Raw genomic sequence first — 19,740 nt, 5'->3', positions numbered from 1 at the left:
CTGACACAGAACTTTAACTCTTTCATAACAAAATCTTAACCTGTTAGGAGTTATGTATTTTTTTTCTTTTTGTGAACTCATTTATCATCTGTCAGTCAGTTATCTTAACTTACCAGGTCGGCAGCTACTGCAGTCCTTTCCATGTCGTGATGGGATACAAACACATTGCCCCGTGGCGCTGTCACAGGTTGACCCTGTCACTGTTCCCCTGGGGTCACAGATACATGGCACACAGCCCTGAGACAAACCTTCTGACAAAAATAAAAACAAGCCGTGTTATTTGACTGGTAAAGACTTACATAGCAACCAGAAACCTCCATGGTAAAAAACTACTAAAACATTTTAAATGATAAAGGTTGGACAGAATCATTTTCTTACTCTCAAGGTCTAAACTTCTGTTATAGTAGTTTTGAACGCAGCTGGTGCAGTGGGCACCCTCCACTCCTTCCTTGCAGGGGCATTGTCCGGTCCTCATATCACACACACCCTCTGGCACAGTTCCACTACTGTCACACACACACGGCAGGCAGCCCAGGCTGTTGCGCTGCTCCAGGGTGTGGTAACCATGACGGCATGAATCACAATGATGGCCCTCTACATGTTCCTAAAAAAGCAAAAAAAGATGACACGAAGATCACATAATACTGATCATAAATGTGAAAATGTAATGCATTTTGGTGTATTACCTTCCCTTTACTCTGATTTATTGCTTCAAATTTGTTGTCACAGTTTTAAACTTACATTTGGCCAGAGTTATGTATAAAAATCCTTGTCCTTGATTTCTTTATAAATCATAAACAATGAATCTTACATATGAAGCTTTTCATGTAGTATGAATGATTAGAATCTAATCCCAAGAAGTCATTCGAAATAAAGATATTCTCTTTGAAAACTGATAAAACTATTTGTTCCCAAGCAAGTGCCATTCGGAGGTGAAGATTATTCTTTCAAGGAAAGTAGAATCATGTTTTTTTGTGCAATACATTATTTAAGGCTGTCAGTGTGTCACATAAAAGTGTGCAATAGGAATACAGGTATATAAAAAAAAGATAGATGCACCTCATCAGGTTAGAATATCCTCAAAGTTTTTTTTTTGTAATTCAATTAGAAATGAGAAACTCATACATTACAGAGATTCATTACACAGACTGATATATTTCAGTATTTTTCTGAAAATTTTCAATTTTATAGCTGATGGAACCCAAAGATTCTGTTTCTCCAAAAACTTGACCACAAGATCAAAACACAACAGGGATTTTAAATACACAAAAAGTATCTTATAATGTTACACAATGATGAAGAAGCCTGCTGACTTGACACTTGTCTTACCTCCACAATGAGGTTTACATAATGCTCTTACCAAGGACATCAAGTGAACACTGAGTGGAAGGAAAAAACTGTGGTGCAAAACATTGGAAAAGCAGCAGATTTAAGTACAGCCCTGAAAGATTCCAAAGCAAATCTCAGTTAAGAGTTTAAGGGAGATTCACGAGGGGTTGGCTGTGGCAGAAACCAGTGCTTCAAGAGCTGCCACTTTCAGGACATTTTGTTGTTATAAGCACGGGACTGTTGTTTAGTGGTTCATAGTTAATTTTTTTGTTGAATTTTTAAATCAGTGTCCCACAGACCTGAGGAAGAGCAGAGAGACATGGAATCCAAGCCGTCTACGGTTCAGTGTGAAGTTTGCAACAGTGACGATTTGAGGAGTCTTGTCTTCTGCTGAGGTTGGTCCATGGAGGTTAAGTAAAGCCTTTTGCAGAGAAATATTACAGCATTTCATGCTCCCCTGCTGTTAAGCTTTATGGAGACGCTAATATTCTACTGTTGCACCAGCTTCATGTGCCAGAAGCACCAATGTTGAAGGTCCGTGGTTTCAATGTTCATATCAGCAGAACCAGAGGCTGATGACTTTTCATGTCATACTGTACTGCATGCTTTTGAGTCAGCTGACATAATCCTTTATTAACTTTTAATTTTCCAATTCTCTGAGAAAGTAAATTTTGCATTTTCATCAGCAAAATGAAATGCTATTCCTTGTAACTTTCAATAGAAGTAAGGAATAAACATTTGAGACACATGCCTCTGGATGGATCAGATCCATTATAATAAGTCTTGACATTTTGAATTTGAAACAATATTTTTTTTTTTCATTTTTATTCTAATGTACTGTGATCCATCTGCACATACCTTACACACACACTGGCCCGTGTTCGGATCACAGTTCCTCCCAGGCACCGTCCCGTCACGTGAGCAGTTGCAGGGGGCACAGGATCCCTCCAGTCTTAAGCCATGCAGGCCTCTGCCGCATGAATCACATCGTTGGCCTCCCACCCCAGGCTTACACTCGCACTGCCCCCCACTGGGCTCACAAAATGAACTGAGGGAACCCAAGGGGTCACAGTCACATGGGATGCAGCCATCTGGGTGGGAAAGGTTCCAGTATCCAAACTCACAGCTCTCACATGACAGACCTGGATATGAGAAGAAGTGAGCTTCAGAAAGAATAAAAATACAAGCTTCTGTTTTTGCTCATTTACCGATTATTGAAGAGGGCCTCTCTTTGTGCAGGCGTGTGTGTGTGTGTGATTCAGAGAGCAAGAGAAATGGTGGGTGAGTGAATAAAGCTGCCATCATTAGGGCCAGGCCCTCTGCTCATGATGGATCACTCACCTCAGGCCAAAACACTTAATTTTACCGAGCAATAAATAAATAAATAAATAAATAAATAATTTTAACGCTTGTACAAGAAAAGAATAGAAAAAAGGGAAAAGGAGGTACAATAATGACATTTAAAAATAGAGTTATTTCAATACCAACACTAAAACATGCATTAGCTTCACCTCCCAAACACTTAATAACCTCATCCTGTTTTAAAGAGTAAGAATAGAAACTATTTTACATTAAAGAAAATTTTCTTTTCATTAGTATGGGCAATTAATTAAAAAATTAACTCGTATTATTTCTAAACTCTCTGTGCTTCTCTTATTTATATTTAATCATCAAACAGCAGTAAAAATCAATTTCATGCCAAAAGAGGTTTGATAGCCGCGAAAGCAGTGTGAAGCTTTAAGGCCAGTTAAACTATGATATGCAGCGTGAGTGTGTGCAGGGCTTATTTGAATATGCCATACGTATCCTATGACAGGCAATCTGTCCCTAAATGGATGCCTGGGGGCAATGCAGTCACCACAGTCGTTTATGAGGGAGCACGTGTTCATATGTGGGTGGCTATGAATGTGTGGGTGCACACAGAGATTAATGGAAACATACCAGTACATCTGTGTTAGTGCATATGTCCAACACTTGTGTTTCTCCTGACCCGTCCACTTTAATGATTTTATAGATATGGATGTTTTTTCTTCATGGGTCATAATTAATAGTACAGTAGAGATATACGCATATTTACTGAATGTGTTTTGTGACATTAAAATGCACAGCATAGTTTATTATGTGATAAATAGACTGATAATTAATAACGCAATGATACCTTGTTTAGTAATTAAAAATCAAATCTATATTGAAATAAACTCTTGAGGTAATAACATAAAGGACGAACGGTCAACAAAAAATAAATGGTAGAAATTTAGTAGAAAAAGAGGTAAATGATATTAGATCAGAACAAAGCTATGCATTTTGCCTCAAGATGCCCCTGTGGATGTGTGTGTGTTTGCATATGTGTGTTTTCAGTAACATGGCCAAGCTTTTTATCAGGAGCCAGCTGGTTAACAGGCTCATGCATCACCATTTCAAACACTATTATGAACGCACTGCACTCTGGCACCTTGTTATGAGCGAACAGTTTTCTGCATGTGTGTATCTGCGTCTGTGTGCACACATTTCAATCCCATCCTTCAGAAGCGAGCCTGCCATTGCTCTACACAAAGTATCAGCTTGGCGGTAATAAATTGCCATAATCAAATCTCATTTCTGAAAAATACCTGTGGGAGCACCCAAACAAACAAGGACAGAAAAAAATGGGTCTTGTAAGAAGAAGTGTGAAGAAATACAAGAAGCTGCTGCAGTTTGTTTTAATCAACTTGGCACTGAATTAGAGAATTAAATACCAGCTAAGTCCTTGATGGCATACGTGCACATACATGTGCATGTACTGACACAAACACGCAGACATTTTTGTGGACAAACACTTCCACAACATACAACAAAGGGTTAGGGAGAAATAAATAAACTTCAACACATGGTCACATCCATCTCTTACAAAAACACACCAATGCTACACATGCACACACTCACGTGCACAACATGGGCCCTTGGTAGCAAGGCTTAGCAATAAGCATGATGCGGTGAGTTGAGAAGAGCTGGCCAGTTTTGCATTTCATACAAGCCTGGTCTTCAAAGACACACAGGGGATAGGAGTGAAACCATTTATCAAGAATAGCGGCACAACAGCTAGAAGCACCACTAGCAGAAAAGCTTGTTTATTTTGGCTACCACGACACTTAGGGATGTGTGTGTTCAGTGTGTAGATGCTCAAGCTTCTTTTATAATGTGCACCCAGTGTACAGATGTTTGCCTGTGAGCACTTCAATGAAACCCATATGGATTAATTAGGGCAAACTTGTTGGACAATTAAAGAGAGTAGAAAGGAAATTTACTATTGCTTTGTGGCAAGCATCAAACCACATTGGGTACTAAAAATGTTACTGTTCAAATTTACTAAGGAAATGCATTGATATGTCAGTTGGCTTTGTGTCATATTACATCAACAAACTTTAACGTAGTCATTTTGTGTTTTATAGGCAAATTGTATGAGAGTGAATGATTCAATGTAGTCAATAACTGAAGAGGAAGAAAACTAATACACTATTTACAAAAATTTTATTTTGAAAAATGCAGCTTGCATATTGAATCATGGCTGAGTGACTTTTAAAAACAAGAGCTGTGCACAAAGTCCACCTTGTTTCCAGTGCATGCTGAAATCAAATGAAGATTTAAAATCGTTTAAAACTTTGTCATATTCTGTTTGTGGTGCTCGTGGATTGGATCTCAAGGAGTAGTGGAGCTCTGTAAGTCGTCTTATTCAAGAACTTCAAGGTCTCAACTTCCGGTTTCACAAAGGATGTAGATCTGAAGGTTTCTTCAGTTCATCCCCCTCATAAGCCACTGCAGCTGATCACAGATGAGTGAGAAGCTGGGATGAGAGTCAGCTCCATTTAGTGTGAGGTCACAGTTCTCACCCCAAAAAAGGTGAACGGTTCCTTTTTAATTAACATACTTTTGTTAGCATAAGGTATAAATTTTTGAAAAGCAAAGTATTATAATACAAAACGTTTATTGTCTTTGACTTTCACAATGGAATTTTATTTATCTCAACTCAGATTCCTAAGTTGAGACCTGACCGGCGGCGACAACACCTGACCGGCGGCTACAACGCTGAGAGGCTGCTGTGGCGGCAACACCTGACCGGAGGCTACAACGCTGAGAGGGGGTTGCGGCGGCAACACATGGTAGGCGGCTACAACATCTGAGGTGGGTCTCCATACCTGAGCTACGGCTACAATGCTGGGCTGCTATTGCTGAGATAACACCTAGCGGCTGCGACTACGCTGGGTTCCCACTACAGTATCTGACTGGCGGCAACAAAGCAGGGTAGCTGCTGCAACTCCTGAGCTGGAACTCCAACGCCGGACCATCAAATTGTTCAGAGTAAACGGAAATGTCGAAAAGAAATACGAAGCAAAGTCGATCCACGACAGAGGAGGAGTTTGAGGAGATAAAGAAATCCTTGGATTTCATGTCTGGTGAGATAGCAACAATCTCACAACAACAAAAACTAATAATGAACTTAATGGGGGAGGTTAAAGAATTGAAGAGACAGAATGTAGAGAAAGACAAGCAAATAGCCTTCCTGGAACATCGTGTGGCTGATTTGGAACAGTACAGTCGAATGAATGATGTTATAATTAGTGGGTTGGAAATGAAGCCACGATCATATGCCCGGGCTGTTACAGAAGCAAACAATACCGAAGAAAGGGATGAAGAGCAAGGAACTTTTGAAAAACAGATAATATCATTCTTCAGCAATAAGGGAATCAGCATTGATAATAATGGCATTGAAGCTTGCCATCCAATTCCACAAAAAAACAAAGGACTTAAACCAGCTATTGTAATGAGATTTACAAACAGGAAACACAAAAATGAACTCTTAAAACAAGGAAGGAAATTAAAGGGAACCAATGTTTATATAAATGAGCATCTAACCAAACTAAACGCAGATATAGCAAGACAAGCACGTTTTCTCAGGAAACAAAAGAAAATACAATCAACATGGACCTCAAACTGCAGAGTCTATATCAAATTGAACGGTTCACCGGACGAAGCTAAGATACTGTTCATCAGAAAAATTGAAGAGTTGGACAAATATCAGTGAAACATGATAACCGGGTAACCATGATCAACTTTCTGAAAACCAGTGATGATAAGAAAATATATATATGAACATAGACACAGATATTGACCCCGACAACAATTTTCTTGATTATTTGAATGACAACTGCCATTACTATACTGATGAGAACTATAGCCAATGCTATAATTCGGATCAAGAAATGTCAATTATTCACTTCAATAGCCGTAGCCTTTATGCAAATTATGACAAAATAAAAGAATATTTACATCAACTAAAAAGGTCATTTAGCGTTATAGCAATAACAGAAACCTGGCTCACCTCTGAGAAGGGAGTAGATTTCCCACTGGAGGGGTATGAGTTCAATTACGTTAACAGAAAGAATAAAAAAGGTGGAGGTGTTGCTTTGTACATTAAGAATGATCTAAAATATAAGATGCTAGAAAAAATGTCAATGCCAATTGATGAAGTTATGGAATGTATTACTATTGAAATCCAATTTGAAAAGCAGAAAAATATAATGGTCAGCTGTGTGTACAGAGCACCGGCATCTGATACTGACATCTTTACAAATTACATGGAAACATTGTTTGCTAAGATGCATCAAAAGGTAATTTTCATCTGTGGAGACTTTAATATTGATATGCTGAATCCACATATGGTTAAAAGTACATCTAACTTTATTGATTCTATACATAGTTTAGGTTTATATCCACTAATTACTAAACCAAGCAGAATAACAACACAGAGTTCAACCCTGATTGACAATATATTTACTAATTATATGGAAAGTGAATTGAGAAGTGGACTTCTTATAAATGATATCAGTGACCATCTACCAGTGTTTGTTATACTTGAAGATGTTTGCAGAAAAATAAACAAGGTCACAAACATCACTTACAAAAGAATAATATCAGAGGACTCAATAAGAGCATTAAGAAAAGATCTTCAATCACAGAACTGGAAAGTGTTGTATGAAGAAAGAAATATTGATAAGGCTTTTGACATATTCACCGAAATATTTAAAGCATTTTATGATAAAAACTGTCTAATCGTAACTTGTAATTACAGGCAAAAAAACAAACATAAGCCTTGGATTACAAAAGGCATACATAAGGCATGTAAGAAAAAGAATAATCTATATAAACAATTTATAAAATATAAAACGGTTGAAGCAGAACAAAAATATAAATCTTATAAAAATAAATTAACTATTATTATGAGAAAATGCAAAACAGATTATTATTCTAAAATATTAGAAAATAATAAACTAAACATTAAAGGAATTTGGAAAACTTTACATAGCTTGATAAGAAAAAATTCTTCTAATACTACTCACCCTAAATATATTATTTATAATGATAAAACCCTGAATGAAAAAGTTGGGATAGTAAATGGATTTAATGAATATTTTGTAAATGTAGGGTCTACGTTAGCAGAACAAATAAATAAATCAAACCCACTGGATGGGGATTCATCGGAAATATGTATTAAGCAAAATACATCATCTATGTACCTGAAACCAGTAGACAAAATTGAAATTAAGGAAATAGTTAATCAATGTAACAATAAAAAATCAATGGACTGGAAGGACATTAACATGTCACTTATAAAACAGATAATTGATGATGTGGCAGATCCTCTAACTTACATTTGCAACCTGTCATTCATTTCTGGAACATTTCCAAATGCAATGAAAATAGCGAAGGTTATTCCTCTATTTAAATCTGGAGATAAGAATATAATTAGCAACTATAGACCAGTGTCACTTCTCTGTCAATTTTCAAAAATACTAGAAAAAGTTTTTAGTAAAAGGTTGGATAATTTCATTGAAAAGCAAAACATTCTGACTGATTGTCAGTATGGTTTTAGAGAAAAAAGATCAACTTCGATGGCACTGATGGCATTAACAGAAGAAATTATAGACAATATGGATAAAAAGAAATGTGCAATTGGTGTATTTCTGGATCTCAAAAAAGCTTTTGATACCATTAATCATGACATGTTATTAAAAAAACTGGAAAGGTATGGCATTAGAGGGGTGCCATTAAACTGGATTAGGAGCTACATTGGAGATAGGAAACAATTTGTAGAATTAGATGGTCAGAAATCAGATGTACTCAACATAACCTGTGGAGTTCCGCAGGGATCAGTTTTGGGACCCAAATTGTTCATTTTGTATATAAATGACATAGTTAAAATATCAAATCTTATAAAATATATTATATTTGCAGATGATACAAGTATCTTCTGTACCGGAGAAAACATTCAACAACTCTCTAAAGTGATCAACACAGAAATAGAAAAATTACAGCATTGGCTCAAAAACAATAAATTATTTGTAAATTTAGATAAAACCAAATTTATGATATTCGGAAACAATAAAAAACAGGAAAATAATCCAATTAAGATATCAATTGACAGTGTTAATTTAGAAGAAGTACATGAAATAAAATTCTTGGGTGTCACATTAGATAATAAATTCAGCTGGAAACCACACATCGGACAAGTAAAATCTAAAATAGCCAAGAGTGTTGCTGTTATAAGAAGAATTAACTTCGTACTAGACTATAAATCTTTGTTTATTCTATATAATACACTCATTGCACCACACCTGACATATTGTGTGGAAGTCTGGGGGAATACATACAAAACAAATTTACAGCAATTATACCTCTTACAAAAACAATCCATCCGAATATTACATAAAGTGGGATACTGGGAACACACAAACCAGTTATTTATTAAATCAAATATACTGAAATTCTGGGACCTGGTAACATTTAAAACGACACAATTCATGTTTAAGGTCAGACATCAAAAACTTCCACACAGTATACAGGAAATGTTTGCTGACAGAGAGGGTGGGTATTATCTAAGAGGTGAAGGATATTTTAAAAAACAACATATTAGAACAACAAGGAAGAGTTTTTGTTTATCTGTGTGTGGAGTAAATGTCTGGAATGGATTGAATGATGAGTTAAAACAAATTACAAATGTAAACCAATTTAAAAAGCTGATTAAAGCAGAGCTCATTTCAAAATATGCTGTATAAGATGTTTAATATCCAATAGGCTATAATGTAATTGATGATATAAATAGTACTTAAAATAATTTTGTATAGTTATACATGATGGAAAAATGGAAAAAATTTTCTTTTTGATGTTATGACAGTTCATTGTAAATACATTGACAAGTAGGAAAGGGGCAGGACATTATAAGATGTATCTTCTACCTGCTCCTTTTCGAACAGAAAAATTTTGCATGTCACATGGGCATAATAATTTGTTTCATATTTTATTTCTTAAGTTGTTTCATTCCATTTTATTTTATTTTCTTTTTGATTGTTTTAAAGTCTGTTCGAAATAAATAAATAAAATAAATAAATAAAATGACTTACTCTGTGTTAAGTCTTCTTTGATACCCAAATACAGTCTTTTGCAGGATTTTTCACATATTTACCTGTGACATGAGGTTTGCACAGACACTGCCCTGTGTGCTGGTTGCAGATAGAAACTGCTCCTGTTGAGGTGATCACGGTGCCTTGGTCACTACAGTTGCAGGATGTGCAGCCGGTTGGATTTGTGGCATTGAGACCATACCAACCAGGCAAACAGTGAGCGCACTGACGGCCTGTTACTGCAGCCTTGCAGTTACACTGTCCTCCAATCTTTACATGAGACACACCGTGAAAGATACAGAGATATGAAGAAGAAAATGTGGTCACTCGTTCAGTTTTAAAATCTCCCAAATTAACAAGTTGCCATAACATTACTTTTAAGTTCAGCATGTGTCAGTGTTTACCTGGGCACACTCAGTGTCACCTTCGACGGTTCCAGCAGCATTGCAGTCACAGGGCTGACACACACGAGCTGAGGTTGGATCAGAGTCCTGCAGTCTGAAGAATCCACCTACACAGCGCTCACAGTTCTTTCCTTATTTTAAGAGGGACAAAGTGTATAAAGTAGAAAAGTTAATAAATCTCCTGAACCAGATGTTGATGATGACCATGTTAAAGGTTAAGCTGTATTCAAACAGCAGATGGCTAGTGCAACACACAACTGTTACGGCCCATAAGCTAGTGGGGGTCAAGAAAGGGAGGTAAACTGATCATGGCATCTTGCAGATATAAGCATGGAAATTAATATTATTTACTGTTTTTATGTTTAAAGACTTTATTTCAATTAGTAATTTTCTTTTTGGCAAATGCTAATGTAAACAAACCACATGTCTATCAGAGAAGTGTTGCTAATTATATGATGCACCTACACTTTGTTCTTTATAGCTACAAATATAAACAGGGATTGGCTGAAAATTATTGTCCTTTCTTGTTTCTTATGATAAAACTGAAGGAATTAATTATGTAAATATTTACTAGATTATAGTAATTAGCCAGCCAATTTATAGCTCAGCGCTACTTTTTTCAGTCTATCAATAACTTCTGCCTACAAGAGAGCACCTGAGGTGTTGTGCATGCAGTGGTCACAAACTCCCCCTCCGCCTTGATAGTGCTCGTCTGGATGCTCATCAGCTAGGGCGTCATAATGACAAGAGACGGCGTGGCCATAACACTGACAGAGCCGGCAGTTCATAGGCTGGAGCTGGTCACCTGACCTGAAGGGTTTGTCATTGTAGAGTGGTGCACAATGTTCACACTGAAAAACAAAAACAAAACAACAAAAAAAGGTAAAGAAAACCAAGGTATATCACCTTTCAATTTCCAAATTGCAAAAGTCTCAGTAGTAACATTACACATGTTAAATGAATGAGTGAATGAAATAACAAATTAGTTATTTGCAAATAAAATTATTACTCAAATAAGCTGGGGTCAGAGTTTCTAGGTCTTACAAATTAATACTGATGAAAATCTAGACACTGTTGAGGGAAAATACCTTCTGCTTGAGGAATAACTGAGCTGATCTAAAAATACAGAAATTGCTATCTCATTTTAAATATGAATACATCTCAAAGCAATACATTTTAGAGTGGATTCCTGTAATATTGTATTATTGGATTTAAAGACACTACAGACCATATCGTCATTTCAAGGATGGAGGAGTACAAACTACTAATAAGGCGAGTAGTGAGACCAAAAACTAGCAAATTCTGTTAAATATATCCCTGCTTTATAAAAATTGAATAAATAATGACAAAGAAAAACTCAGGTTCACATCTTACAGCAAATAAACTCTGAGAACACAGACTCAGAGTTTGTTGAACCACTGTTCTGAACACCCCCAGGATCTACATAAACAGGCTAGTGGGTGGGGAAATTATTAAGAAACAGGGGAAATGTTAAGCAATAAAATAAAACAATAATAATAATAATTTTTAAAAAATCAATGAGCACTGTAAATCTTAATCTAAAAAGCACAATGTGTCTCAGTAGAAAACACAAAGCTATTCACCATATTATCATGAATGCACACACACACGCAAACAGCATAGGGACCTGACATCTAATGAGGATAGACTTGCAACAGCTACCGCTTTTACACAGTCATACTTTCATGTCAAAATAAACATACCAAGGTGTGTGTGGAGGGGAGGGAGAAAAGGGGAAAGAGTGATGTAGAAATACATTTTTTGTAGCAGAAAACAGCACAGGGAAGCAAAAGTACAAGTCCTTTGATTTTGTTCAGCAGTCAGTACAAATTATGGTGGACAAGGGGGGCATCAAATGGCAGGATTAAAAATGTATTAAAAAACACAGGAGTTCTTCCCATGTGTGACACATGCAGACCTGCACAGGGCCTATTATGTATGACACACAGACGAGGGGGTGTTCAGGAGGTGAAAGGAGGAGGGAGAGGGTTGATGATGACTGGAGGAAGGTGGTACAATTTGTGTTTCAGAGAGGAAGTAAGAAATATTGAGAATTAATGTAAAACAAGAAAGGAAACAAGAGTAAAACATGACTGTAAGTTAAATAAATGTATTTGTACGTTTTTGAGGATAAACAGACAATAACAAACACAATGAAACAATTAGATAAATGAAATCAGCAACATTTTTTTACATCATCTGGTTGAAGTTATGTTGGTACAACAAAACATCAGAACATCCGCAATGTTGTTCAAACCATTTCTGTGCAGTTTTAGTTGGATGTTTAGGGTCATTGACTCAATGAAGGCCTCCAGGATTTCCTTATATTTTGCTGCACTAATTTTACCTCCTGCATTTCTAAACCTTGCAGAGTCCACTGCCAACAAGTATCCCCACAACACTATGCTGCCACCACCATGCTTCACAGTGAGGATGATGTGAAGCTTCAGCGTAGTCATCATCCATGTGCATCAATAAGCCTTGATTGCCTGTGATCCTATCCCTGCTTCACTGCCGTTAATTCCTAGAACCACATTTGATAGATACTGAAAACTGTAGACTGGCAAACACAATAGCTGCAAATTTGGAGATTCTTTCATCCAGTCATTTAGCCTTCAAATCCTTATGGTTGCCCGTTTTTCCAGCTTCTAAACCTTCAGCTTTGAGGACAGCATGATGAAGATGCTATCTGTCACTTGTCAAAAATATAGAGCCTTATTATAGAAAAGAACATGTTTGAATAAATCCTGTGGTGTGAAGTAGCAAATGACTCAAAATTGATTAAATCTTGACAAAAAATAAAACAGAAACAGAAAGAAATGTATAAAGACCAACATTCTTAAGAGTACAACATAATTCAGAACTGCCTGCATATTCATGTTTGCTCTGTCATGTTTCCTGCTCTTTCTATGTGACATAATGTTTGGATGAGGTCCATCTCCCGGCATACCTTCAATAACAGTCTGTGAGTTTCACCATTTTTTTTAGCACTTTAGCATATATGTCTATTTTCCTGGCTGTGGGTCTCTTCTGATATGCTTCACACGTCACTGATGCTTCTTTTCGCCTTTAAAGTCAAAAAATTGTCCCTATGCTCACTGATTAATGTTAAAATATAGTGGAGTCCAGAAGCAAAATTGTTTTCCTATTCAAGTCTATTTCCATATTTCTAGCCTTCATCCTTTTTTCTAACACACATCTTTCAGAAAAACAAGTCATTCTGTACATCTCTCCCATCTTTCCATCTCTCCTCTTCCTCACCCCCTCCTGTCTCCACTGTCCCTCAACTGCTTGTTCTCATAGTCACGGTGACTATGTGAGCTGAAAATATTACCATACCAAATGAAAGACAGAGGGTTTTTTCCCTTTCTTCTCTTTTCTTTTCATACAACATTGCTTTACCTTCCCTCCCTCCCTGCCTGCTAATTAGTCGAGGGACTGGTGTTTGGGAGTTAAAAGAAGAGTGTACGCGTTCATTCTACTCATACAAAAGGTTTTGATGGCTCTCCATCATCTACATGCTGCAACAGAGCAAAAAGGAGGACACATAAAGAAGATTGAGTTTGTGCAGTTTTAATTCGGTTTTCTCTTATTTGCACTTGGCTGCTATAAGCTATATTAAGAATTAAAAACAATCTATAGCTGTACAGGAGTGAAAGAGTTGTTTTGTCAGTGCTGAAATGTGATTCTACACACTCATTCCTAAATCTGAAAGAATTTTTTTTTCATTTCATTTTATGGTGTGAATACAGTGCTGGTTTGGCCATTTTTTTCTATTGAAATCAATTTTACTTTAAAGACTCGAAGTAAATATGAAATGCAGCTTTCAAATTATGATCTGTATAGAAACAAACATCCAGATCAACCTCACCTGATCTGAAAAAGTAACTGCCCCTGAAACCAAATAACTGTTGTTGCCCTTAAGCGTTTGCAATAACTAGAGCCGAGTCTTTTTAATCTCCTTGGAGTTCATCACTCCACACTGCGAGCTTGTAGATTGGATCGGCCAACCTCATGCCATACCACATTAATTGGATTTAAGTCAGGACTTTGACTAGGCCACTGCAAAGCCTTTTTAAACGAGTCTTTCAGAAATTAACTTGATCTGGGATAACAGGTCAAGGCATTGTTGCACCCAACAACACTTGAGATTAATGCCATGAACTGAAGACACTGACCTTTAGGACTTTCTGATAGAATACAAGATTCATAGCCCATTAATTACAGTACATCAATTAAGTTATCCAGATCCTGAAGCACCAAATCAGTTCCAGACCATCAAACTACCACCACTAAGTTTGACAGCCAGAATGATGCTCTTTTTGGAAATGCTGTGTTAGTGGCAGATCAAACAGGATGCAAATCTTCCAAAAAATGAGAGACAGGCCTTTGTAATACTTTGGTCAGCAGTAGTACTGACAATGCCATTTTTGCTCAGCATCATTCTTATTGTTAAATAATTAACACAGACATTAACTGAGGCAATTTATGCCTGCCATGCTTTAAATGTTCTGGATACTTTTGTGACATCCTGAGAGTAATTTTGGTTGGTTGGCAACTCCTGAGAAGTTTCTCCACTGTTTCATGTTTTGTCAATTTGTGGATAATGGCACTCACTGTGGTTTGCTGGAGCCCCAAAGCCTTAAAAATGTCTTTTAACCAGACAGAGTTTTGAATTATGTTGTTTCTCATCCATACATAATAGCTTCCAGTTTCAGTTTTCCAATAAAATTAAATAAAATTAGGCTAATCACAGTTATTTCATAGTTTATTAAGAAGAAAGATTACTTCTTCACAGAGGGCTGGGACATTTTGTATTGGTTTTCCCTTAATAAAACTAAATCATATAAAAAGTAATTTAGTATTAATTCAGGTCATCTTTTATTTTAATATTTGTGTGCTCTGTGATTAAAAAACAAACAAAAATAAAGTAAATCTGTACGGGACTATTTTTTTTCACTCGACTGTAAGTAGTTCAGTTTATAAGGCTTGAAAACATCAGTCTGTGTAATCTATAATGTGCTTCACTTAGTGAATTGAGTTAATGTAATAAATGAACTTTTCAATAATGTTCTAATTTATTAAATGGGCCTGTAGATGAAATTAGCATTTAGTGATGCACATTTTCAATGAGAGAGCTGTCCATATTTTTCCTGGTACAGTCAAGACATTAACTGTGTATGCGGGCGGGTGTGTGTGTTGGGGGGGCAGGGTATGTGTGTGAATCAAAGTATTTTGGACTGAGAACCAGAGGAAGGAATAACATCTTATTTTCACTCTGACTGTTGTGACAAAACTTGCTGAGTGAGGAGACTACTCTAATGGATATGTGGACATTCAGATGGCCTGTCATAAGCATCTGTGCGTGTGTGCGTGAGTGTAAATCCACTGGGAACACTCATCTTATCCTAAATGCCATGACCAATTTCACGCTCTCTCAGCAAAGGTCATGGCACTGGCTTGTGTGTATGTGTGGGAATGTTTGTGTGTACACATCAGCTTCCTGTGTATCTACAGAAAAGTTAACCCGGTTAACCCGAGCGCAGGTGAAAATCTGCTGCTGATGCAGCCTTAAGCAGCAGAGAATCTGGGCAACACCACTTAACGTCAATAGCTATCAGACTCAGTGCCACACATTGGTACAAACTCAAATAAACATTATTTTCAGTTTTTAAATAAAAAAAACCCATAATTGATCAACTTAAAATGAAATCTACTTGGAGACTGTTGAAAACCTTGCTATTCTCCACTTAGTCCGTCTTTCAAACCTGACTTTACTGAGTGACTTCTTGTTACAAAGGTCTACAAAATTTAACAAAAATGTACAGACCTCAAAACGCATTCTCACATGCTCTCATAAAGACACACAAAAACGATTATATGACCATTGGGAGGTTTGCAATAGAATCTGATGCAACTATCAAATACATGCCTTTAGGGTACAGACAAAAGGGATGGCTTAAAGCAAAGTTAGCTTTAAACACTGAAATGTTATATTTCTACTCTTAGTAAAATGAAACATACTATTAAGTATAATTCTATTACATTTTATGATTAAAATAAAGTGAGCACTATCATGTAAAATTCATGATATGATATATCTTTCAGCCTCGACTGAATCCAGTGGTTGTAGCAAGATGCAGAGACAGAGTGACAGAATGAGAGATCAAGTCTGACACAGAGTGCACATAAGAAAGAATCAAAAGACAGAGGGAGAAAGTGGGCAAGCGTGAGCATACGTTTGCACACATATGGGTTTCGGCGTGTGTGTGTGTGAGAGAGAGAGCCAGTTTAAGTGTGTGTCTTCTAAGGCCCCTGTTGATCATTTTGACACATGTCTGAGCATTTCTGTCACTTTAATGTCACTGTGGAAATTCTACAGATTAGTAGAACATCCTTCATGGTACTAGGCCGATCCAAGTCAACAGAAGGCATGCAATATTAAACGCTAATATTCCCCACAGCCTTTTATGCCCCAATATTACAAAGACAGAAGAAAGGTCTTGAATATTCACTTGGAGAGATGGCATGGACAGGTTTAAAAGAAAAGTGCACACAGCCACCAAAAGAAAGAGCTCTTTGTAGACAAATGAACAGATTATACTCTGATGTGTTTCAAATAATCAAAGCTCCTACAGAGAATAGGTCACATAACAACATGTCCATATTGCTTAAATCTGGTGCATCTTCCAACTCAACAAAAGAAGTAATGTATTAGGGGGAAAAAAAGAAAGAAACTGCTTGGGTGGATGGATTAATCTCAGACTGATAAATATAAGAAGGAAGAAAAAAAGACTCAAACTGAAAAGAATGAGATATTTAGAAAGTGCAGACATAAAGAGTGGGTCAGGGTGGGGGTTATAGAAAACGGTTGAGAGCAATGAAGCAAAAGACAAACAGAGGGAAAAAAGGGCTGATTAGAGATGCATGCTGGGGGAATGTCATTGTTCTAGTCGATTTGAGACATTATTTAAACAGCGACTCAGGAGAGAACGACAGAGTATGAGAGACAGAGAGTGATCAGTAAAGAATGGAGGATAAAGGTGGGACAGGGACCTAGAGAGCACAGAGACAACTGTAGTCTATAAAAACATGAAAAAGTGAGAATGATTTTTTCATAGGCACTCGTGTATGTCTGAATGTAATTTCCATGATGACTTCTTTTTGTTGATTTGATTCTTTTCATTCAAACAGATGAATGGAAAAAAGTATTTATTTTACTTATTAATCTTCTGAAAAAAATGTAACTGGTTCTAAATGAAAACTGTATATAGACACTGATGTTCTCTGGATCCTCTATAAAACACTAAAAGCAACACTAATGAATGATGCATCAGTAGTAAATAATGCAGGTTGTCCTGTGTGACAGTGTGTTAAAGCAGTCATACCTGGATATTTCATTGCTGACCAATGGAAACTTATGCTGGGATGATGCCAACTGTTATAAAATCTATAATATCTTTTTGTGACTGTCCATTCCAGAAACGGTAGTTTGGACCCAACCACTATTCTACAGCAAACAGTAGCAGTTTGTAGGTGTTTATTTTTATAATGATATTGTTGGATTAAATGAAACAAATCAAACACTTTTACAGTCTTTTTAATAGTAAAGTGTCCCTCCCCTTCAATTCTGGGATGTTACATATCAGAAAATATGAAAATAGATTTGTTTTTTTCCTTGTTCTGAGATTATTTAGATCAGATTTCATGTAAACTGAACCATATGGCTCGCTCTCTAATTGCACAGACACCCTGATCTATTCATTTTAATGCTTAAATATATGTGATGTACATCTGGATCTAATTTAAAAATGTAGCATCTGGAACTTCCCTGTTAAAGCAAACAAGTGCTTTGGATCTGTATTTAAATAGATGGGAAATTTACAATTTAGATGAGACTTGTTAACATGAACTTTTGATATTTTCTCCATAATTTGTTGTGTGAAACAATGTCAAAATAGCTGTGAGGTATGCTCCATTTGTGTGGTTATGACACATTTGTTACTCACATTGCTTCCGACTGTGTGGCTCTCAGGTAGACACAGACAGCGGTATGGGGTCACACTGGTGTCACACTGGTCTGCGTGGCCATGACATTCACATCTGCTCAGGTGACAGAAAGAATATGGTGTGAGGATAAAGATTGCAACAAATAAGGAGGGCCTAAAATGTAGAAACAGAAGTTAAAAAACATACTTTCTAATTAAAAAACCAGCAATGAAAATATTAGACATGAGAGAAACACTCTCCCACAATGTCTGTTCTGATTTCCTTCATCCTTAAAACATCAGTAATTCCAACGATAAGAGGTCATTAAGCATTAATAAATGCCACTTGAAGCATCATCAGAGTAATGTGGGAGGTGACAGACAGTTCTATCATAACACCATGTGATGGCATTATACACACACATGCGCACCCCCCCACACATTAAAAAAACACATTTTATTATTCACTCTGATATTCAGTTGCTTTGTCTCTTTCATCCTCCAACAGTGCTAACATCTGTGACACCGCACTGCCTTAACAGTATTAATGAATTGATTCATTTTAGGAGATGTTTTAGCAACATTGTTTTATCCTATAAAAACCTTTTGGTTTTTTGCATATTTTCTTTTAGTGAAAGAAAATATGCAAAAACTGAGAAAATTGCAACTCTAGTTTAATAGGAACCATCTTATGCAATACAAGTATATTTAAGGGCTACACCATAATAGGAAAACATCAAATGATGCAGGTGAGTTTGGGTTGATGATATGATAACACTTTACAAACATATTTTAAATTAAACACTGCTCATCTTAGGTTCAATCCGGCTATGGAATTATATTTTTATTTTCATCTCAGAAACATGGGCTTGTATAAAAAGTTGCATCTGGCTCAATCTCCTGTGTTAGCAGCTAAACAACTTTGCTGTTGTTGCTTTATATCTCCTAAGACAGGTGAATTTTCTACCTTCCACATTTGGACAGTATATATATATAGATAGATAGATAGATAAAATATATATTTTCAGCCACAATAGTAATATTAACATCTGATATTAATATCAAACCAAATTTTCCATATCAGTGAAACCCTAATATTTTTCTTCCTTTCTCCTGCTACATTTATGTTTACATGAATGATAAAGAATCAAGAAATGACAGACGAATAAAACAGAAAGGAGTGACATGGATGGATGAAGATCACACAGATGAGGTTTCAGCAGCATTAAGTCTGTGTTTCTCCTACTTCACTGTAACAAGCTCCTAATTAAAACAGCTTAGAGGGAGGGAGAAGGAAAGAAAGAGAGATGATTGCCTCCTGCATAATCCTATAATTACCATAGTCATAAAAGACAGTCACTATGTCAGTCACAATGTCAGTCTAATGAAAAGATGTGTTCACAATTACTCTCAAAAACCTCTGCTGAAACCCAACAGTCTGTGTGGAATAATTTTTCGAAACTGTGCTCACTCAATTCTTACAAATCAGTACTGAGGAGACACTCCAATATTTCATTTAACCAATTATGACACTTAGAGTAGATATGGTAGGAGAAGAGTGGC

The 19,740-nt window shown here is 36.5% G+C and overlaps 1 protein-coding gene across 1 annotated transcript in view; it reads right to left on the bottom strand.

The window, feature by feature from the left end:
* Positions 1–19,740, bottom strand: part of ush2a (Usher syndrome 2A (autosomal recessive, mild)) — a 204,694-nt gene that overhangs the window by 155,165 nt on the left and 29,789 nt on the right. Inside the window, exons 12-18 of the mRNA XM_028013714.1 lie at positions 18,199–18,292; positions 10,824–11,019; positions 10,169–10,299; positions 9,827–10,034; positions 2,188–2,471; positions 379–604; positions 114–251 (exon numbers count right to left, since the gene is read on the bottom strand). Of these exons, the coding sequence (XP_027869515.1) occupies positions 114–251; positions 379–604; positions 2,188–2,471; positions 9,827–10,034; positions 10,169–10,299; positions 10,824–11,019; positions 18,199–18,292 (1,277 nt within the window). The remainder of the gene's footprint in view (positions 1–113; positions 252–378; positions 605–2,187; positions 2,472–9,826; positions 10,035–10,168; positions 10,300–10,823; positions 11,020–18,198; positions 18,293–19,740) is intronic.

The sequence above is a fragment of the Xiphophorus couchianus genome, chromosome 4, assembly GCF_001444195.1.
Source record: "Xiphophorus couchianus chromosome 4, X_couchianus-1.0, whole genome shotgun sequence".
NCBI lineage: Eukaryota > Metazoa > Chordata > Actinopteri > Cyprinodontiformes > Poeciliidae > Xiphophorus > Xiphophorus couchianus.
Note: the sequence above shows the minus strand (reverse complement) of the source record. Positions and strands in the feature narration are given on the sequence as shown.